General features: G+C 42.8%; 2 protein-coding genes across 4 annotated transcripts in view; one reads left to right on the top strand and one right to left on the bottom strand.

Moving 5' to 3' along the window:
* The window catches only part of itpa (inosine triphosphatase (nucleoside triphosphate pyrophosphatase)), a 32762-nt gene extending 24995 nt beyond the window's left edge, over window positions 1-7767 (bottom strand). Inside the window, exons 1-4 of the mRNA XM_072573553.1 lie at window positions 7638-7767; window positions 5993-6050; window positions 5840-5904; window positions 3432-3505 (exon numbers count right to left, since the gene is read on the bottom strand). Coding sequence (XP_072429654.1) covers window positions 3432-3505; window positions 5840-5904; window positions 5993-6050; window positions 7638-7700 — 260 coding nt within the window. The 5' untranslated portion in view covers window positions 7701-7767. The remainder of the gene's footprint in view (window positions 1-3431; window positions 3506-5839; window positions 5905-5992; window positions 6051-7637) is intronic.
* Window positions 7768-7924: 157 nt separating this feature from the next.
* The window catches only part of mettl13 (methyltransferase 13, eEF1A lysine and N-terminal methyltransferase), a 34656-nt gene continuing 22921 nt past the window's right edge, over window positions 7925-19659 (top strand). The window contains exons 1-4 of one of the 3 annotated variants that reach the window (XM_072573552.1): window positions 7925-8184; window positions 12533-12693; window positions 15927-16677; window positions 18344-18543. In XM_072573552.1, coding sequence (XP_072429653.1) covers window positions 12541-12693; window positions 15927-16677; window positions 18344-18543 — 1104 coding nt within the window. In that variant the 5' untranslated portion in view covers window positions 7925-8184; window positions 12533-12540. Of the gene's footprint in view, window positions 8309-12479; window positions 12694-15926; window positions 16678-18343; window positions 18544-19659 lie in introns of all 3 variants that reach the window. The other 2 variants (XM_072573550.1, XM_072573551.1) reach the window with 2 other exon arrangements.

Here is a 19659-nt window from a genome sequence, read left to right as displayed (position 1 = left end):
TATAAAAACAAATGCAAAACCATCCATTTCGCTAAAGTCCTTTAGGACATCAGAATCATAGTAATGTCGTCAATTCTTTCTGGGCAATTAGTGATGGACAATCAATGCTGACTATACAGCAATGTCCAGATCCCCCAAATGAATAAGGAGAAAAATGCAAATAAGAGTTGACTAACTAGCCCTCAAGATTGCTTTCCATTTAATCAGAATGTAATTCCATTCACAATTGTTTGTATCTTCATTTCATTTACCCATCTTACCACCATGTATATTTATAGACTTAATCTTAATAGCTTCAACTGACCCAGCATCTGCTGCCTTTTGGAGGACAGAGCTATAAAATTCTTCTGCACTCAATGAGGAGTGCTTCATGGTTTCTGTCGTGAGTGGCCCAACCCTAATTTTAAAATGTATTCCCTCCGTTCACCTATCAGAGGACATCTCTCCCTCATTGCTAGCCAACCTTTTTTTGTTTAAGCATCTTAAACACTTCAGTCAAATCAATCCTCAGTCTTCTACACACCATGGACAAGCCTGACCTTGCGCTGGCTGAATATCCACACAAAGCTAGCTAGCCAACACTGGAATGGGATTCCAATTCTTCCAAAGTTCAGAGATGGCAGGCTGTCCTGAAGACCAATAAATTGATAAATCCAGTCCAGAGCCTGACTTTGCATGGGCCAGTTCCTTGCCAAGCATGTTCAATACTAATTAGGTTTTTTGAGACACTTCCTCCAAAGCACATTTAAATAGAGATAACCTCATACATAACATTGTTATCGCAACCCTCTTGAGTGAACTCATTCTTCTTGGTTACTCAAGCAGCTCAAACATGGTATGCAACAGTGTCATCTTTATTACTATTTATGTTACAACAGTCTCTTCAGGACCGTGTGAACACCAGTTAACTACTTTTAGCGTCTATCATTAAAGGTCTTACGAAAGATAGATGTTCTACTTTTATTGAGAACTCTTTTCTCTTCTCCCTCCATCTAACGTTAGGAGAACGTTCAGATCAGGGCAAGAAAAATAATTTATTCTACTCATGACACATTTCCAAATACACTGCAGCAGAGCATTCCCCTTCCCTCCCAAAATAATCTGTCCTTTTGGTATGGTTGGCTGTAAATTCTCTCAGATTTGCACATTTTCCCTGTGTCTGTGTGGATTTCCTCCAGGTGCTCACTGCGGTTTGCTCCCACAGTCACAAAGATGTGCAGGTCAGGTGAATTGGCCATGTTAAATTGCCCATTGTGTTAGGTGCATCAGTTGGAGGGAAATGGGTCTGAGTGGGTTACTCTTCGGAGCGTCGGTTTGGACTTCTTGGGCCAAAGGGCCTGTTTCCACACTGTAGGGAATCTAATCATTTCCTGTTAAATGAGGCTATGGTAAGGTTATGTTGGGAAATGTGCATTTTCTGCCACCTGGTGGCGAAGTACAGTAGCGTGCACATTCAGTAAGTAGCATCACCAACCAAGAGCTTCTGGTGCCCTGTTTGCACTCAACCATCCCGAGACAACTCTGGCATTATGAATGATACTGCATTGTACCTATTCTGATGATTGAAGTTGAAGTCAATTGACTGTTTAATAAAGCAAGCAGGGTGGGGTAGACAATGCAATTTATTTTTTCATACCCCTGCCCAAATGAATCTTGATATTTATAGAGCCATAAGTAATGCAGCATGGTCCAACTTGTCCATGCTGACCAGGTTTCCTAAACTGAACTAGTCCCATTTACCTACATTTGGCCCATATACCTCTAAACTCTTCCTATTCATGTACCTGTCCAAAATGTCTTTTGAATGGCGTAATTGATTCTGCCTCCACCACTTCCTCTGGCAGCTCGTTCCCTAAACGCATCCCTGTGTGTGAAAAATTGCCCCACCCCTCAGTCTCCTGAAAATCTTTCCCCTCTAGTTCTGGACTCCCCTACCCTGGCGAAAAGACCTAGTTACTCACCCTATCCGTGCCCCTCATGATTTTATAAGCCTCTCAAAAGGTGACTCCTCAGCCTCTGACACTCTAGGGGAAAAAAGTTCCAGCTTCCCCTTCTAACTCAAACCTTCTAGTCCAAGCAATATTCTTGTGAATTTATTATTGTACATTCATTGAAAGCCCAGGAGAACAAACAAAAACTGCAGATAGTAAAATGTTTCTGGCAAGTCGGTTTCCAGCTTGCTGCCACCAAATGAATAAGGGTGGGCTTAGCCCCCTCTGGTGCAAGCAAATCTCAGTTTCCAGGCAGAAGTCTGAGGTTCAGTCACTGTCTGTGTGATTCACCTGTGTACAAGGCTTCCCACTCTTTCCAATTCAGACCACGTGGCACTGTCACACATGTGGACTACAACAGAGGCATGAAAGGCTCAGCATGTTCTTAAAGAAAAAAATAAATCCTCCAAAGTCACACATTTGCCAGTTCAAGCCTCACTTCAGGGACCTGAGCATAAAATCTCCACAGCCATAGATGGAGGGCTGCTCTGTCGGAGGGGTTGCCTTATAAACAGGATAGGAAATCAGGGCCCTATGTGTTACCTCAGGTTAACTCAAAAGACTTCATGACAGCATTCAAAGAGTAACTAAATTCTTTGGTGTCTTGGACAACATTCAGCCTTCAACCTACATTGCTGAAGAAATCACCATATTGCTGTATAGGTTGCATTCTGCAGTGCGAAAATTGGACACTGTTACCTGATGTTACAACAATCTCTACACTTTTAAAATACTTTCCTTGTTTGCATCGTACTTCAGGGAACCAGAGATCATGAAAGATGCTATTCAAAACTGTCTAGATTGAAGTTAATGATGTAACTTAGTACAGGGACCTTTCCTCCCTAAAAGCAATGACTGATTCCAGAATAGAGTTGTATCAGCTCCATCTTCACATGCAACTATTGCTAAACTGATCAGTTATGGAGGTTGTCATATCAAGGCCAATGCTGTGCTCACCAAGAACCACTTTTTCTGGGTTACATGCCTCCCCGGAAAAACCAACATATACTGAACTGGAACAATAGGTGACTTAGCCAAGGAAGAATTAAAACTAACTGTAACAACTACTCTCTCATTTCCCCAGTTCAGGTGAAAGTGAGTACTGGAGATTAGAACCAAGAGTGTGGTGCTGGAAAAGCACAGCTGGTCAGGCAGCATCTGAGGAGTAGGGAAATCAACGTTTCAGGCAAAAGCCCTTCGTTGATTTCCCTGCTCCTCGGATGCTGCCTGACTGGCTGTGCTTTTCCAGCACCACACTCTTGGTTCTAATCTCCAGTTCAGACTAATTGTCTTAGCAGCAATTAGTAATCAAATCTGGGATCTCTGTGATTTTGACTTATTAATAAATATAACACAACAAATGCAAAAACTGATAAATGTTGTTCCAGAAAGAAAATAAGCGAAAAGCCGTGACTGCTGATACAGTATTATTCTACTTACATATATGGACCTGGAAGGCCACCAAGAGCATTGAAACATAAACAGGTGTCTTCTACTATAACTGGACCCTGGATCTAAAAGAAATAAAGTTGTTCAATGTCACTACATTCCAAATTTATTGTTGTCAAATTTACTGTTACAATCCACAGCAGAATGTTGACTGTTCAATTTGGAGATCAATAGCAGTTTGCCCCACATCTTGCATGTTAAATATCAAGAAATAATGTATCATGGACAGTGCTCATAGGCCAAGTGAACAAACCCAACGTTCAGGTTCTGTTCTCGTTCCCAGCAGTGTTATTTTGCACAACTGAGCAACTGCCCACTACCAAAATCATCATGACTTTTTTTTCCACTTCTGTAGCCAATCAAGTCCTCATGAGCAACGCCCATTATGGGCACTAATGCTCAAGTTGGCATGATCAGAACATCCATTTGTTAAGTGATTTCAGCCAAGTTCTCAACTTCGTATAAGCTACTCCTGTTGGAAAAACATTGCATGTGGACGATTTGGGAATTGACTGTGATGCAGCCCACGGTTGAATAGCCCACAGATTTTCACCTTCTAGAGTGAGGCACCGGAGGGCTGCTCTTGCCCCTGATACAGCATCCTAGAATCAGTAACTGACATCAATAAAGAAGGCAAAAACATTTTAGGGACAACATTTAATTAGTAGTCATTGGTGTGAAATGTATCAAAAGCAAATGCAATTTCACAAGAATTCCCAAATTACACACAAATGGATCACTAGTCAATTGCAAAGTGACATGAGGAATTGCAATGAGCTCACAAGCACAATATGGATCACAACCTGAGCTGATAGTGATTGTTTCTGCCAGTGTTATAGCCTTTAGCTTATTTCTTCCCACCATGGTATATAACTGAGTTAAAAAGAATTAGGAGAAAGTTAGGACTGCAGATGCTGGAGATCAGAGCTGAAAAATGTGTTGCTGGAAAAGCGCAGCAGGTCAGGCAGCATCCAAGGAACAGGAGAATCGACGTTTCGGGCATAAGCCATTCCTGAAGAAGGGCTTATGCCCGAAACGTCGATTCTCCTGCTCCTTGGATGCTGCCTGACCTGCTGCGCTTTTCCAGCAACACATTTTTCAGTTAAAAAGAATTAGGTTCTCTCAGAAAATCAGCCAGTTTGTTCCAATAAACAAATTTCCAGGCTAGGTATCTGAAGGAAGACATCCAATTTGAATAAAAACACTTTGAAGGTTTTGACTAATAGCAAACAAATGTGAATCTCCAGTAAATGTTCACATGGGTGCAGAGTGACTGGTTACTTCTGTTACAATACGGCGATGAGCCCTTCTGCTAATTAAACCAAACACCCGGAAAAGCTCACCCTCACCTCGTAATGTGTTAAAATATGAGTGACAGAGAACTCCCAAATTCCACTATTTAAAGAAAATAATATCAACTTATTCTTTAACTCTAAAAGTGAACATTAAACAACAACTAGTCACAACTCAAAGCCTCCCCTTTCTCTTAATTATTTATTATCTGCCTACAACTCTACAACAATATATTACTCCAATATAACACTTATTCAAATTACATCAACTTAATTTCAAAACCACACAGAGGCTATCATCTTTGGTGTTTTTCTTTCAGCTGAAGATCTCCCTGGGTCATCTTTGTTCTTTCACTATGAATATATTTCATATAAAAGATACCTTTGATAGAGTGTGTTTCAATGTCTTGGGTCTTTCCTGATGGCAGTTACTCTGTCTGACTTTCAAAATGCCTGCCTTTTTTTATACCCCCAACATTGGATCGTGTCATTGGCTCAAGGTTGGCAAAACAATAAATTCAAACTCGATTGGGTTTTAGTATCCTGAGGCATAATTTAAACTGATTGGTTAAATTTGAATCATTGTCAAAACAGCAACAACTCGGGTATCCATTTCACAGCCAAATGTTACATATTTACAATTTTCCAGTACACTCCGACTGCTAGCTAGTCATACGACAGGTGCTCATAAGCAGTCAGTGCAGAACAACATTCACCCTCAAAGTACACACTATCAACTTCATAACACTTCCACTAGATGGATCTTAGAGCACCTTCCCCATCTGACTAACAGATGGCACGACACAGATCACGAAAGCTATTGAATATCCTAAAGACTACTGAACTTGCATATGCTGTTCACTACATATAATCATTGGCAAGTTAGGTGTATAAACTAAAAGTACTAATTGGCTGGAAAACATGTTGGGATATGGTGAGGTTGTGTAAGCTGCTACATAAATGACGTATTTCATATTTAAAACATCAATTTAGTAATATTCAAGTAACAAACTGATAGAGGCTATAGTACAGTTTATTTGGACAATTACATGACCATTTACTAACATATCTAGGCCAGATAATACAAGTTTGGTAACTGACACTTACTTGCCTGGCTGCTTCCTGACATTTCTTGATAGAGATTTCATCAGGATCACCCTGATATTCTGGCACTGGAGAGGAATTAATAATTAACTTGAATCTAATTTTCTAGTTCATCAGGTCTTAAGATGAGAGCAAATTAGAATGTCAACTACTTACAGTCAATCTTTTTGGAAACAAGTGTGAAAGGAAACTTGTCACCCAGAATTTGAACAACCTGTTTTGCAAAGACAAAGCAAGATTTAATCCCGGTTTCAACCAAAAGGGTTTTAAAAAAAAAAGTTTTAACTAATTTGCTTGACAAGACAATAAGAGATTGACTTATATGGCCATTGTACCTGATATTGTGTGTCTATCAGTTATGCAGTAATGTACTGCAGCCACATGCCAAGATTTCAACAGCACCTCACAGACCTTTGGCAACCACCATTTAGGAGAACAGGAATAGCACAGGGTTACCTCCAAGCTCCTCCTCTATGTCTCACACGATTTTGGCTAGGTCATAGATCAATGTTCCTTCATTGTCACAGGGTCAAATTTTTGGAATTCCCAAACATTGTTTTGCAATTTCAGTATAGAAGCATGCTTCATGGTTTGCCTGCAATGTTACTGTTCTTAGCCATTAAACAGGTGAGGTCATGAAGCCGGGTATACAGTATACAGGAAAGCAAGGCATCAGATCAACCCAGTAGGATTTCACTTTGACTGCCTTTCCCTGACCTCTTACTAAATATGAGTAAGAACTGCATAAACAGTCTAGAATTTGCTGCAGTAGGGCATACCCAGTCAATCAAACCTTTTCCAGTGCCCGCTTCAGTTTAAAGCACAGTCGCCAAAAAAAGTTCTGAGTGCAACATAGCCAAAGGAAAAAGGTGTTTCTGAACTTAAAACAGAAATTGATGGAGAAACTCAGCAGGTCTGGCAGCATCTGTGGAGAGAAATCAGAGTTAACGTTTCGGGTCCAGTGACCCTTCTTCAGAACAACAGATACTGACAGACCTCCTGAGTTTTCCCATCAATTTGTGCTTTTTTTTTTGGTTCTGATTTCCAGCATTCACAGTCCTTTTTTTCAGCTTTTTGTGCTTCAGAACTTTTTGAATGTCAGTTCGTTTTTAATAAGATTTCTCGAAGAAACTGCATGAGCAGTGGATCAAAAATCGGAGTTAAATCTACTAGGGAAAGAGAAATGAAGTGGGAGATAAACGGTGGACTGAGTTAAAGTGATTACATGAAAAACTGTGAAAACTACATCCTAATTACATTGGGCAGCACCGTGACTCAGTGGTTAGCACTACTACCTCACAGTACCAGAGTCGCAGGTTCGATTCCAGCCTCAGGCGACTGTCTGTGTGGAGCGAGTTAAAGTGTGGGGATGCTCCAGTTTTCTCCCACAGTCCAAAGATGTGCAGGTCAGGTGAATTGACCATGCTAAATTGCCCATCGTGTAAGGTGCATTAGTCAGAGGGAAATGGGTCTGGGTGGGTTACTCTTCGGAGGGTCGGTATGGACTGGTTGGGCCGAAGGGCCTGTTTCCACACTGTTGGGAATCTAATCTAATTACAGTCAGAATGTTAAATAAACCTCACTCTGTGTACTCAGCTATATATTGCTAAGTAACAGGAAAGGTAGGGCTCAGAATGCAGCCTATTTTGGTACAAAATACTGAGACTGCAGCCCGTGAAAAGGTTCAGGCTTGCTACAAGTTGACAGCCTGGAAGGGAGTATGGTACCGTGACAAAAAACAAATCCACCAGAGAGAGGGAAGGGAAACAATATCGCTTCCTTATCCTATACCGTAGCCTACCTCCTCCAGCTTCCTCGCGTTACCGGTAACAAACACCACACTACGACCTGTATTTACAGCCATGAGTACTTCCAGCACAGACACAGAGGGAGAGAGAGGGAGACAGCGAGGATCTAACGTTTCCGGGGACGAGGACGGGAGATGCCTCTGATTGGCTCAGACTTTGCAACACTCCTCCCCACGTGCTCCGAATGGAACGGGGAGACATGAACCAGCCAATGGTTGCCGGCGGAGTAGCGGGTGGTCAAATCAGCTCGTTCACCCGGAAACCGATGGGATGAATTGTAATAACACATGGTGCACTAACAGGAGAGTGGATTTGCTCCAGCAGTTTTTAGGTTTTATATTTCTTGGCTGCTCTTCTTATTTTTTTTCTTGTCTAATCTATTTAAAAAAGGCATTTGCCTTCCCGCGTGTTGATATACATAAAGAAAACAAAAATAAAGTTCAGCGATAACACCAGGGAAGCAACCGAAAAGACTTCACCGTAGGCCGACCGATATCTTTGAAGAAGGAGCTAACGTGTCCAGTTCGTGCTATATTCATTGTAAGGAAATGAGTGTCACATTGTGCAAATTGTAAGAACAGTGGACTCGTTATTGGTCTTTAGGACTTAATTTACACGCAGAGCTGTTGTACACTTTGTGCGAGGAAGGTGACTGATGAGCAAGGTAGGCTAAGTAATATTTTCGTAGTCGATCATAGCAAATGGGATTTACGTGCAAAAAAAGAATCCAATGACCTTAGATATTAAAGTTCGTCAAGGTTTGCTTATTTTTAAAAGGGAAACATCTGAATATAGGACATGTTTTGCCTCAAATTTGCCAGTCAATAGGACAAACTTGAGGTATGGATGTGGCGGCAGTACTATTGCTTGTGAAATTAGAGCCTTGGAAAATTAGAATTGGTGACATGGAGAAATTGACATTTGTTTAATCTTAACACTTCCCAATCAGCATAGCTACCATTCCAATCTGGTGGCTTGAATTTAAAAGAAAATTAAGTATTAGGTTAAAATTAACTCTGTTTGAACTTTGTCTTACCCCTGTATAAGAGCACTTGTTGAACTAGGGAAAATGCCTGGTCCATCATAGTTGATTTTGCAGGTGTTTGGTCTGAGTGCTTGGAGATCTGGCTTCAAAAAGAATTCCAATGTTTATTGGACTGCCCGGCCATTGAGTCTGGAGGTTGTTGCTGATATACAAATCTCAATAGAGTGCAGGAACATGGCACTATGTACAGCTGCCTGGTGTACTATGACTTTTGACTTGAGGTCTTTGCTGTCAAACACTGTACTGGTCAAGTCTTGGATCTTCTCAGCACTGGTGTCCAAGAAACCTTATCTCACTCCTGCAACTGCTTCATGATATTACCGAAACTGTGAATGGGAGATCTGAAACAGTTGCTTTCAAAATTGGACCAGTGTCAGCAAGGCTGTTCGGATAGTCCCAGATGGCTGTACATCTCAGTAAGATCAATTGCCCCCTGGGTGTGAGTATTAATTATTTCCCTGATGGAAAACTCAGTTTAGTTCTGTCTCAGAGGTAACTATCAACCATAGACATACTGCAACCATTGATCGTCCTATTCAGATGACTGCAGTCTTTCGACTCTGCAACAGATTTGAAAGCCCTCTCAATCTCTTCAATTTGCATATCTATAACTCAGCATCTGCCCAGATATTGTCAAAATAAAACGTAAATGTCAAACAATCCATATATGTGGAATATGTTACAGATAGTCCTATAACGTGATGGTTGTGTTCTGATGCAATCTTGTGTTATAAACAAATTGCGCGTTAGTAACAGCACTTAATGTGTTGGTGATGTAATTGTGTTACAGGCAACACACATTTTAAAAGTTCCTGCATTGGAAACGATGTTCCCAATTTGTTGCAGTGATCTTGCGTTAACAAAATACGTGTTATAGCAGAGCAACTTTATAGAGCCATAGTTATAGAGACTTTGGATTAGTGGTGCTGGAAGAGCACAGCAGTTCAGACAGCATCCGAGGAGCAGCTGTGCTCTTCCAGCACCACTAATCCAAAATCTGGTTTCCAGCATCTGCAGTCATTATTTTTACCTTTTACATAGTTATAGAGACGTACAGCACTGAAGCAGATCCTTCAGTCCAACTCGCCAATGCCGACCTGATATCCTAAATTAATCTAGTTCCGTTTGGCTCATATCCCTCTAAACCCTTCCTATTCATATACCCATCCCAAAGCGTTTTAAACATTGTAATTGTACCAGCCTCTATCATTTCCTCTGGCAGTTCACTCCATACACGCGCCACTGTCTGGATGAAAAAAATTACCCCTTAGGTCCCTTTTTAAATCATTCCCCGCTCACCTTTAAAATTATGCTCTCTAGTATTGGATTCCCCTGCTCTGGGGATAAAAACCTTGGCTATTTCATCCTATCCATGCCCTTCACGACTTTATAAACTTCTGTAAGATCACCCCTCAGCCTCCTATGCTCCAGGGAAAATTATCCAGCCTATTAAGCCTCTCTTGAGAGCTCCAGCCCTCAAACCCTGACAATATCCTTGTAAATCTTTCCTGAAACCTTTCCAAATTTCACATCTTTGCTATAGCAGGGACACCAGAATCACTTGTATACCAAAAGTGGCCTAACAAATGTCCCGTTCAGTGCAACATGAAGTCCCAACACCCAATACTCAATGCACTTGCCAACCAATGGCAAGTGTATCAAACACCTTATTCACTATCCTATCTACCTGTGACTCACTTTCAACGAACTAGGAACCTGTGCTCCAAGGCCGCAGTGTTCACCAACACTCCCCAGAACCTCACCATTAAGTGTATAAGTCCTGCCCTGATTTGCCTTGCCAAAATGTAGCACCTCGCATTTATCTAAACTAAATTATTTCAGCCCATTGGCCCTTCTGATCAAGATTCCATTGTACTCTGAGTTAACTTATTCACTGTTCACTGCATCTTCAATTTTGGGGTAATCTGCAAATTTACTAACTATATCTCCTATGTTCATATCCAAATCATATATGGAAATAACAAAAAGCAGTGGACCCAGCACCAATCCTTGCAGCACACCACCGGCCACAGGTCTCCAGTCCAAAAAGCAACCTTCCAACAACACCCTCTGTCTCCTACCTTCAAGCCAATTTTGTATCCAAGTGTTAGTTCTCCTTGTATTCCCTGTGATCTAACCTTGCTAACCAGTCTACTATGAGAAACTTTGTCGAATGCCTTATGAAGTCAATATTGACAATGTCCACTGCTCTGACTTCATCAATTCTCTTCGTCACGTTCTTTAATAAATCTCTATCAAGTTAGTCAGACATGGTTTCCCGTGCGAAGGTGAGGACTGCAGATGCTGGAGATCAGAGTCGAGAGTGTGGTGCTGGAAAAGCACAGTAGGTCAGACAGCATTTCAGGAGCAGGAAAATCGACATTTTGGGCAAAGGTCCTTCATTAGGAATGAGTTTGGAAGGGATAAATGGGAGGGTGGGATTGGGGGAAAGGTAGCTGAGAATGTGATAGGTGGATGGAGTTGGGATAATGTTGATAGGTTGGAGGGGAGGGTGGAGTGGATAGGTGGAAAGGAAAATGGGCAGGTCAGACAGGTCATGAGGGCGGTGCTGAGCTGGAAGGTTGGAACTGGGATAAGGTGGGGGGAAGAGAAATGAGGAAATTGGTGAAACCCAGATTGATGCCATGGGGTTGGAGGGTCCCAAGGCGGAAGATGAGGTGTTCTTCCTCCAGGCGTCAGGTGGTAAGGGAGTGGCAATGGAGCAGGCCCAGGACCTGCAAGTTCTCGTCAGAGTGGGAGGGGAAGTTGAAGTGTTCAGCCACAGGGAGGTAGGGTTGGTTGGTGTCCCAGAGATGTTCTCTGAAGCGCTGTGCGAGTAGGCATCCTGTCTCCCCAATTGCGAGGAGACTGCATTGGGAGCAACAGATACAGTAAATGACGTGTGGAAGTGCAGGTGAAACTTTGGATGCGGAAGGCTCCTTTGGGGCCTTGGACTGAGGTGAAGGGGGAGGTGTTTGCAGGTTTTTCAATTCTTGCGGTGGCAGGGGAAGGTGCAGGGAGGGGAGAGTGGGTTGTTGGAGGGAGGTGGACTTGATGAAGCAGTCGCAGAGGGAACAGTCTACCATGCACAAAGCCATGTTGACTATCCCTGATCAGTCCTTACCTTTCAAAATACATGTAAATCCTGACCCTCAGGATTCCCTCCAACAACTTGCCCACCAGTAATATCAGGCTCACCGGTCTATTGTTCCCTGGCTTGTCCTTACCACCTTTCTCAAATAGTTAACCGCGTTAGCCAACCTCCAATCTTCCAGTACCTCACCCGTGGCTATCGATAATATAAATATTAAGCACTTCCCATACCTTGGGGAATCAACTCTCAATAATTTGCAGTTGTAAGTGGGAATCTGTTCTTTTGCCTTTTGAAATACTGCAAAAGCTTATAGAATTGTGTTGGTATTGCCCCTTCTGTGTGACTTTTTAAGGTGAGGATGGTCTGAATTTGTCATTTAGAGTTGAAAAGTCTTTCTGGTATGTTTGTTTGGAAGCTGAGATCCAGTAAATTAAGCACCAAAATCTTCTTGTGTTAGATGATCTTGGTGCAAACCCACTTAGGATAACCAAAATCTCACTTCTCCAGAACTCCATCTCAGAAAAAAAACTTATGTTTATCTGCAGTCTCTACGCTATGTTTTTAAATAGCTCTGAATTTACTGAAAACGTCAGAGCACTTTCATTTATAAACACTATATTGGCAGCTTTGAACATTTAGTTTGTTTTGCCTCATATTATTGCTTTGCTGAGATGTGAATGACTGTGCCCTTTTCAGGTTCTGAATACAGTAACATAACAGTTAACAAGCCATTTTCCATCTTTACCAAGATTTGAAAATGAACTTGCTGCCGAAGAGCTCAAAAGAGTTCAGTTCTGCTGAATACTGGGAGACCTTCTTTAAGAAACGGGGTGCCAATGCCTTTGAGTGGTATGGGACCTATGTGGATCATTGTGCTGTTCTGCACAAGTATATCAAGCCTAAAGATAAGGTAATTGAAACTTTTTAAAATGGGCTTGGACAAAGCTCTTCATTTCTTAAAGCAGAATGGTCTTTGTAACAGTTTCTTTTGGGAGTAAGTTAACTGCCATAATGAAATAAATTTTGAATTGTTTTAACCATGAATTATGGGTATTGTTAAAATAATTCCTAATTGTTGAAAGAACTGCAAGCTTTTACTTTGCACTGTTAGAAATAAGCTAGTCAATTTCTATTTCAGTCTTGAGTAAGGACCCTTTTTTTTAATCTGAAAAAGAAATGTGTTAGTTTTTCGAGTGACTGCTCTGTACAATAATAATTTAGAGTCATGCAGCACAGAAACAGACCCTTCAGTCCAACCTGTCTATGTCTTCAATTCTGTTTCAAGTTATACCATTAAAACATCTGTTGGATGCTGTCATTGTGAATGTTTTCTTTTCCCCTTGGCATTTTCTGTCAGTTCAACAAAAAATGATCAACTAACCTGAAACATATAAAAGTTATAGGTTAAGTTCCGCTTTAGATCATGATTGTGAAGTCTAGAGCAGTAGTTAATCAGATATCATCTTTTGGGTAAGACAAAGACTTTGTCTTGGACAGACATGAGACACCACGGTGTTTTAAAGGATGTCCTGGGTAATATTTATCCCTTAACCAACATCAATGAAGACAAATGACCTGATCAGCTATCTCACTGCAGTTTGTGGGCTGTTGCTGTGTGCAAACTGGCTCTTGCATACTGCATTGCAAAAGGGACTGCACTTCTTCAGGAGGGACATCCCTTGCTGTAAAATGCTTTGGAATGTTTTCGGGTCCTAACAGCTGCTCTGGCAAATGCTTGCTGTTTTGTTCATCTGCTATTTCTCTTTAAAGGTGAAATGTATGGGGGATGTAGTGAGTGCTTTGTTTTTAAAACCACTCGCACCGTGGTGACCCAAAGGTCAATTCTATGAGAAGGTCAGAAACCTTTGCCTCAGAACAAAATGGTTTGAAAGACGTGATGCTGGACTCGACGTTAACTTTGTTTCTCGCTCCAGACCTGTTGAGTTCCTCCATTACTTTGTCTGTTTCAGATTTCCAGCACTTAGATTATTCTGATTTAATTTGAATATGCTGCAGGTTTTCGACTGGAGAGGTGGCTTTGAGGTTTTAGAGTCATGCAGCACAGAAACAGACCCTTCAGTCCAACCTGTCTGTGCTGACCCAAGTATCCTAAACTGAACTGTGTGTGGCTGGTGGGGGTAAGGGAGGTGGATCTGGATAATGAGAGAGAATGGAAGTGGAAGAGTTTATTCCTGTGATGTAGAAAGTGCTTAGCTGAGAGGGCCTTGTTTCAGGTGGATATGTTGTTTGAGACTGAAACGTGCTCAAATTTGATGGTGGACAATGTTGTATTCCATTTCCTACTGCTGACGTTTCTTCTACTCAAGTAATCATAAAATTAACAAGATATTTTATTTCAAGCAAGTAATCAAGGAGAGTAATGGGAAGTTGCGTGTGGAGGCTGAAGAGATTGGGGAGGCGCTGAATGAATACTTTTCGTCAGTATTCACTCAGGAACAGGACATTGTTGTCGATATGAATACTGAGGCACGAATAAGTAGAATGGATGGCTTTGAGATATGTAGAGAAGAGGTGTTGAAAATTCTGGCAAGGGTGAAAATAGATAAGTCCCCTGGGCCTGATGGCATTTATCCTAGGATTCTCTGGGAAGCAAGGGAGGAGATTGCAGAGCCATTGGCCTTGATTTTTGTGTCCTCTTTGTCGACAGGAGTAGTGCCAGAGGACTGGAGGCTAGCAAACGTGGTTCCCTTCTTCAAGAAGGGGAGTAGGGATAATCCTAGTAACTATAGGCCAGTGAGTCTCACTTCTGTTGTGGGCAAAGTCTTAGAGAGAATTGTAAGGGATAGGATTTATGCACATCTGGATAAGAATGATGTGATCAAGGATAGTCAGCATGGTTTTGTGAAGGGCAGGTCATGCCTCACAAACCTTATTGAATTCTTTGAGAAGGTGACTAAGGAGGTAGATGAGGGGAAAGCGGTAGATGTGGTATATATGGATTTTAGTAAGGTGTTTGATAAGGTCCCCCATGGTAGGCTACTGCAGAAAATACAGAGATATGGCATTGAGGGTGAGTTGGAGGTTTGGATTAGGAATTGGCTCTCTGGAAGAAGACAGAGGGTAGTAGTTGATGGCAAAGGTTCATCTTGGAGTGCCGTCACTAGCGGTGTTCCGCAAGGATCTGTTTTGGGACCATTGCTGTTTGTCATTTTTATAAATGACCTGGAGGAAGGGTTAGAAGGTTGGGTGAGCAAGTTTGCGGATGATACGAAAGTCGGAGGAGTTGTAGACAGTGAGGAAGGATATGGCAGGTTACAGCGGGATATAGAGAAGCTGCAGAGCTGGGCAGAAAGGTGGCAAATGGAGTTCAATGTAGCTAAGTGTGAAGTGATTCACTTTGGTAAGAGTAATAAAAAGATGGATTACTGGGCTAATGGTAGACTACTTGGTAGTGTGGAAGAGCAGAGGGATCTTGGTGTCCATGTACACAGATCTCTGAAAGTTGCCACCCAGGTAAATAGTGCAGTGAAGAAGGCATATGGCGTACTGGCTTTTATTGGTAGAGGAATTGAGTTCCGGAGTCCTGAGGTCATGCTGCAGTTGTATAAGACTCTGGTGCGGCCGCATCTGGAATATTGTGTGCAGTTTTGGTCGCCATACTATAGGAAGGATGTGGAGGCACTGGAACGGGTGCAGAGGAAGTTTACCAGGATGTTGCCTGGTATGGTAGGAAGATCCTATGAGGAAAGGCTGAGGCACTTGGGGTTGTTTTCATTGGAGAAAAGAAGGTTTAGGGGTGATTTGATAGAGGTGTACAAGATGATTAGGGGGTTAGATAGGGTTGACAGTGAGAACCTTTTTCCACGTATGGAGTCAGCTATTACAAGGGGGCATAGCTTTAAATTAAGGGGGGGTAGATATAGGACTGATGTTAGGGGTAGGTTCTTCACTCAGCGAGTCGTAAGTTCATGGAATGCCCTGCCAGTAGCAGTAGTGGACTCTCCCTCTTTATGGGTATTTAAGCGGGCATTGGATAGGTATATGGAGGATAGTGGGTTAGTGTAGGTTAGGTGGGCTTTGATCGGCGCAACATCGAGGGCCGAAGGGCCTGTACTGCGCTGTATTCTTCTATGTTCTATGTTCTAATCGTATTTCTCCTCTCTCTACCTTTTGATCTTTTAGGTGCTAGTTGTTGGCTGCGGTAACTCTGAACTAAGCGAGCAGATGTATGATGTAGGTTACCAGGGGATCACAAACATTGACATAAGTGAAGTGGTCATAGCCCAGATGAAGGAACGCAATGTCACCCGCCGACCGGCGATGGTCTTTGTGAAGATGGACATGTTGCAGATGGAGTTTGGTGACTCGCAGTTTCAAGTTGTACTGGACAAGGGGACCTTGGACGCCCTCATGACGGATGAGAGCAAAGAGACTCTGCGCAATGTTGACAGGATGTTTGCAGAGATTGGGCGTGTCTTGCAGGTCGGTGGGCGCTTTGTGTGCATCTCACTGGCCCAGGAGCACATCGCAAAGAAAGCTGTTGGCCACTTCGCGCAGCGGGGCTGGCTGGTGAGAATACACGCCGTGGAGGAACAGGGCACGGAGAGCAGACAGTTCACAATGCCCGTGTTCGTCTTCATCTTCACCAAGTTCAAGGAGGTTCCTGGAGCTGGCCACCAGATCCTGGAGATGTGTGCGGAGGAGCTGGACAAGCCGCTGCGAATGGACAGTGTGGATGGACTGTTGGAAGCGATGAAGGGAAGGCAGCAGTATGCACTTCTCCGAAACCACTTGGCCAAGCGCTCCAGCAGCAGAGAGAGCGTGGCCCTCACTCTTTGTGACAGCGTATCTGGGAAACCTCGCTACACCTTTCATGTTGTCGATCTGCCCTCCGTGAAATCTCCTCGCACCAACCACTTTGCAATTTTCATAGGTGAGTGTGATCCTCGTTGCGCTGGAAAAACCATGTGACAGGGTATCTCTGTCTATAACGTTATCTGGGTGTAAAATCGTGAGGGTTGTGCTAATAAGTTGTATGATGATGAAGTACCTGCTGGACTCCGTCGTGGTAATGACGGCAAAACTGCCAATGTCCTCCAAACGTTGCTTCACTGAAACTGATGACGGCTTTGAGAGCGTGCACATTCACAAAATAAGGTGGCGGTTTCACTCATTCTGTTCTCTGCCTACAGTCAGGGTTGACCTAATTTGCTGTGGTCCTCAATCCACCTTAGCCAGAACGGGGATTGAAGCCCTCGGTGGTGTAATTGTTTCGAACCATTCAAGCTGTCCAACCGACCGAGCCTAAGAAGTTGAGGACCTAGCACCGGCCCTTATGGCATGCTACTCGTTACATTTAGCTATCTGAAGATTTTTAAGTTAAATATAGTGGGTCTAGTCATTTATTCTCTAATATTCATAGAATTCCTACAGCATGGAAGCAAGCCATTCGGTACATCGAGTCCATGTTGACCCTCTGAAGAGCTTCACCCAGACCCACCTCCCTGACCTATCACTGTAATCCTGCGTTCCCCATGGCTAATCCACCTAGCCTTCACATCCCTGGACACTATGGGCAATCTAGCATGGCCAATCCACCTAACCTGCACATCTTTGGGCTATGAGAGGAAATCCACACAGACACGGGGAGAATGTGCAAACTCTACACAGATAGTCACCCAAGGTTGGAATCTAACCCCGGCCCCCGGTGCTATGAGGCAGCAGTGCTAACCACTGAGCCCCCGTGCTGCCCCAAGCCACGGTATTATTATCTTCCTGGTTTGCTGTGTCTGAAGCTAAAAGTTGACCCATGCTTGTTGGCATCACATTGCAATGTGTCAGGGCATCCCCTTGACCCGATGCCAGATTTAAACAGCGACTGGGGAAAGTAGAAATCCCACAATGTGAATGTTTGCGAACATTTTTCTTGCTCTTGCTGCTGACTTTAAAATTCAGGCTCTGAATATGCTGGGAAAGCAACAGGAGGTTCATGGCACTTGTTGCTATGTGTGTATTTAAAAGAAGAAGTAAAGCAATTTCTGGCGAGGGAGAAAAACACTGTGCCGCAATTTGTCACAAATTACTGGTGGATTTATGTCACTCCAATTAGCAAGAATGAAATCTTGCCTTTGGCTGCTTAGGAGTCACAAGAACTTGCTGTATTTGCATTGCAAATGAGAATTAATCTCACTTAGAAGATTAGGGGTAGCCGTTCAAGAGCTCTCTTTTTTTTTTAAATGACCAAATTGATGTTCCCTGCAAATCCATTTAATCCCTCAACGGAGAAAGGGAACATTTAAGAGTATAAGAAATAGTGGAAGCCCAAATGCGCTAGTGGGGAAGTGGGACTAGCAAACGCGATCCCAAATTTCAATGGTCAATTTTGTAAGTTAATGACGTGGTCAGAAAGGGTAGATGATCTGGGCAAATATTGACTGTACTTTCTTGAAGAACATCTTCATGCAGTTGTTCACTTGTGGCCTGGTTGGGTCTTGCATTTGACTAGAGGAGGGATGCGCTAGAAAGAGAGAGGTCAATACAGGCAAGGGTAAAGTAGTACCAAGCACCTTTCACAGTAACTTGATGCAGTTTGATGGTAGTTCCACAGGGCAGGGAGACCGAATGGATGTTCGGAACTGACGAGGGCCGGAGGCAGCTGGGCAAAAGTGCGGAATTCAGGCGTTTGCTGGTTGTGGTGTTGCACCGCGACCAAATCTACGAGAGTATGGAAGCCATTCAGTCAGAGCTGTCAGGGAAGGTGATGGATTTAGCTCCTTCTGAACTTCCTCCAAATCAACAGGTAAATGCTTGCTCTTTTGTGTATGTGTGTGTGGGCTGCAACCATGACTGATCTTCAAAAAATGGATCCTGTTAATTGTGAAATCCTGCCATTGGCCTCTACCTGCAGGTGAAAAGGAGCAGGTTGTACAAATATGTATCATTTCAAATATGGCCAGTGACTTGTGTGTTCATCTTTACTGGTTTGTCTTGGTTTGATTCATAATGTTATGAAAATACTCATTACAGTATATGAAATGTCTGCCTTTGAAGGTCAAACGTTACCTGCTTATTCCCCTTGTCCAGCTTGGGGGCAGTAAGAATTTTACAAGTTGCAATGCCCCCACAATCTTTCACTTTTCTTTCATAGTCCCTGACACCGTTCCCAGGGTGAAGGTGTCACTGGCTCCTCCGATATGTAGTACATATCCTTAGCTGGCAGTGGCCTTGAGCCTCTGAGTTTCTTGTCTTGAAGCTGCTTCCATAGTCTGCCAGAGTACAGCACTGAACAGACCCTTCAGTCCAACTCGTCCATGCCGACCAGATATCCTAATCTAATCAAGATTCATTTGCCAGCACTTGGCCCATATCCCTCTAAAGCTTTCCTATCCAGATACCTTATAAATGTTGTAATTATTCTAGCCTCTACCATTTCCTCTGCAGCTCATTCCATACACACACCACCCTTTGCATGAAAATGTTGCCCCTTAGGTCCCTTTTATATCTTTCCTCTCTCATCCAAAACCTATGTCCTCTAGTTCTGGACTTCCCCCACCCCACGGAAAAGACCTTGTCTATTTAACCTATCTATACTCCATGATTTTATAAACCTCTATAAGGTCACCCCTCAGCCTTGGCAGCTCCAGGGAAACTAGCCCCAGCCTATTCAGCCTCCCCATATAGCTCAAACCCACCAACCCTGGCAACAAATGTGTTCTACCATTGTCTTTTGCTTCAGTGAACCATACATTGGAAGTATTGGTGAGTGATAATTGCGACATGGTTTAATTTTTGAGAAATTCTGGTCAATATTTACACAACAGACTTTTTTACAAGAATACATATGGTAAACCTTGAGTTGGCCACCAACGAATATTTCCTTGATATAGTGTCATGGAATCTTTAACATCTATCCAAG

The sequence above is a fragment of the Chiloscyllium punctatum genome, chromosome 7 (genome assembly GCF_047496795.1).
Source record: "Chiloscyllium punctatum isolate Juve2018m chromosome 7, sChiPun1.3, whole genome shotgun sequence".
NCBI classification, from domain to species: domain Eukaryota; kingdom Metazoa; phylum Chordata; class Chondrichthyes; order Orectolobiformes; family Hemiscylliidae; genus Chiloscyllium; species Chiloscyllium punctatum.
This window is presented reverse-complemented; position numbering and strand designations above follow the sequence as displayed.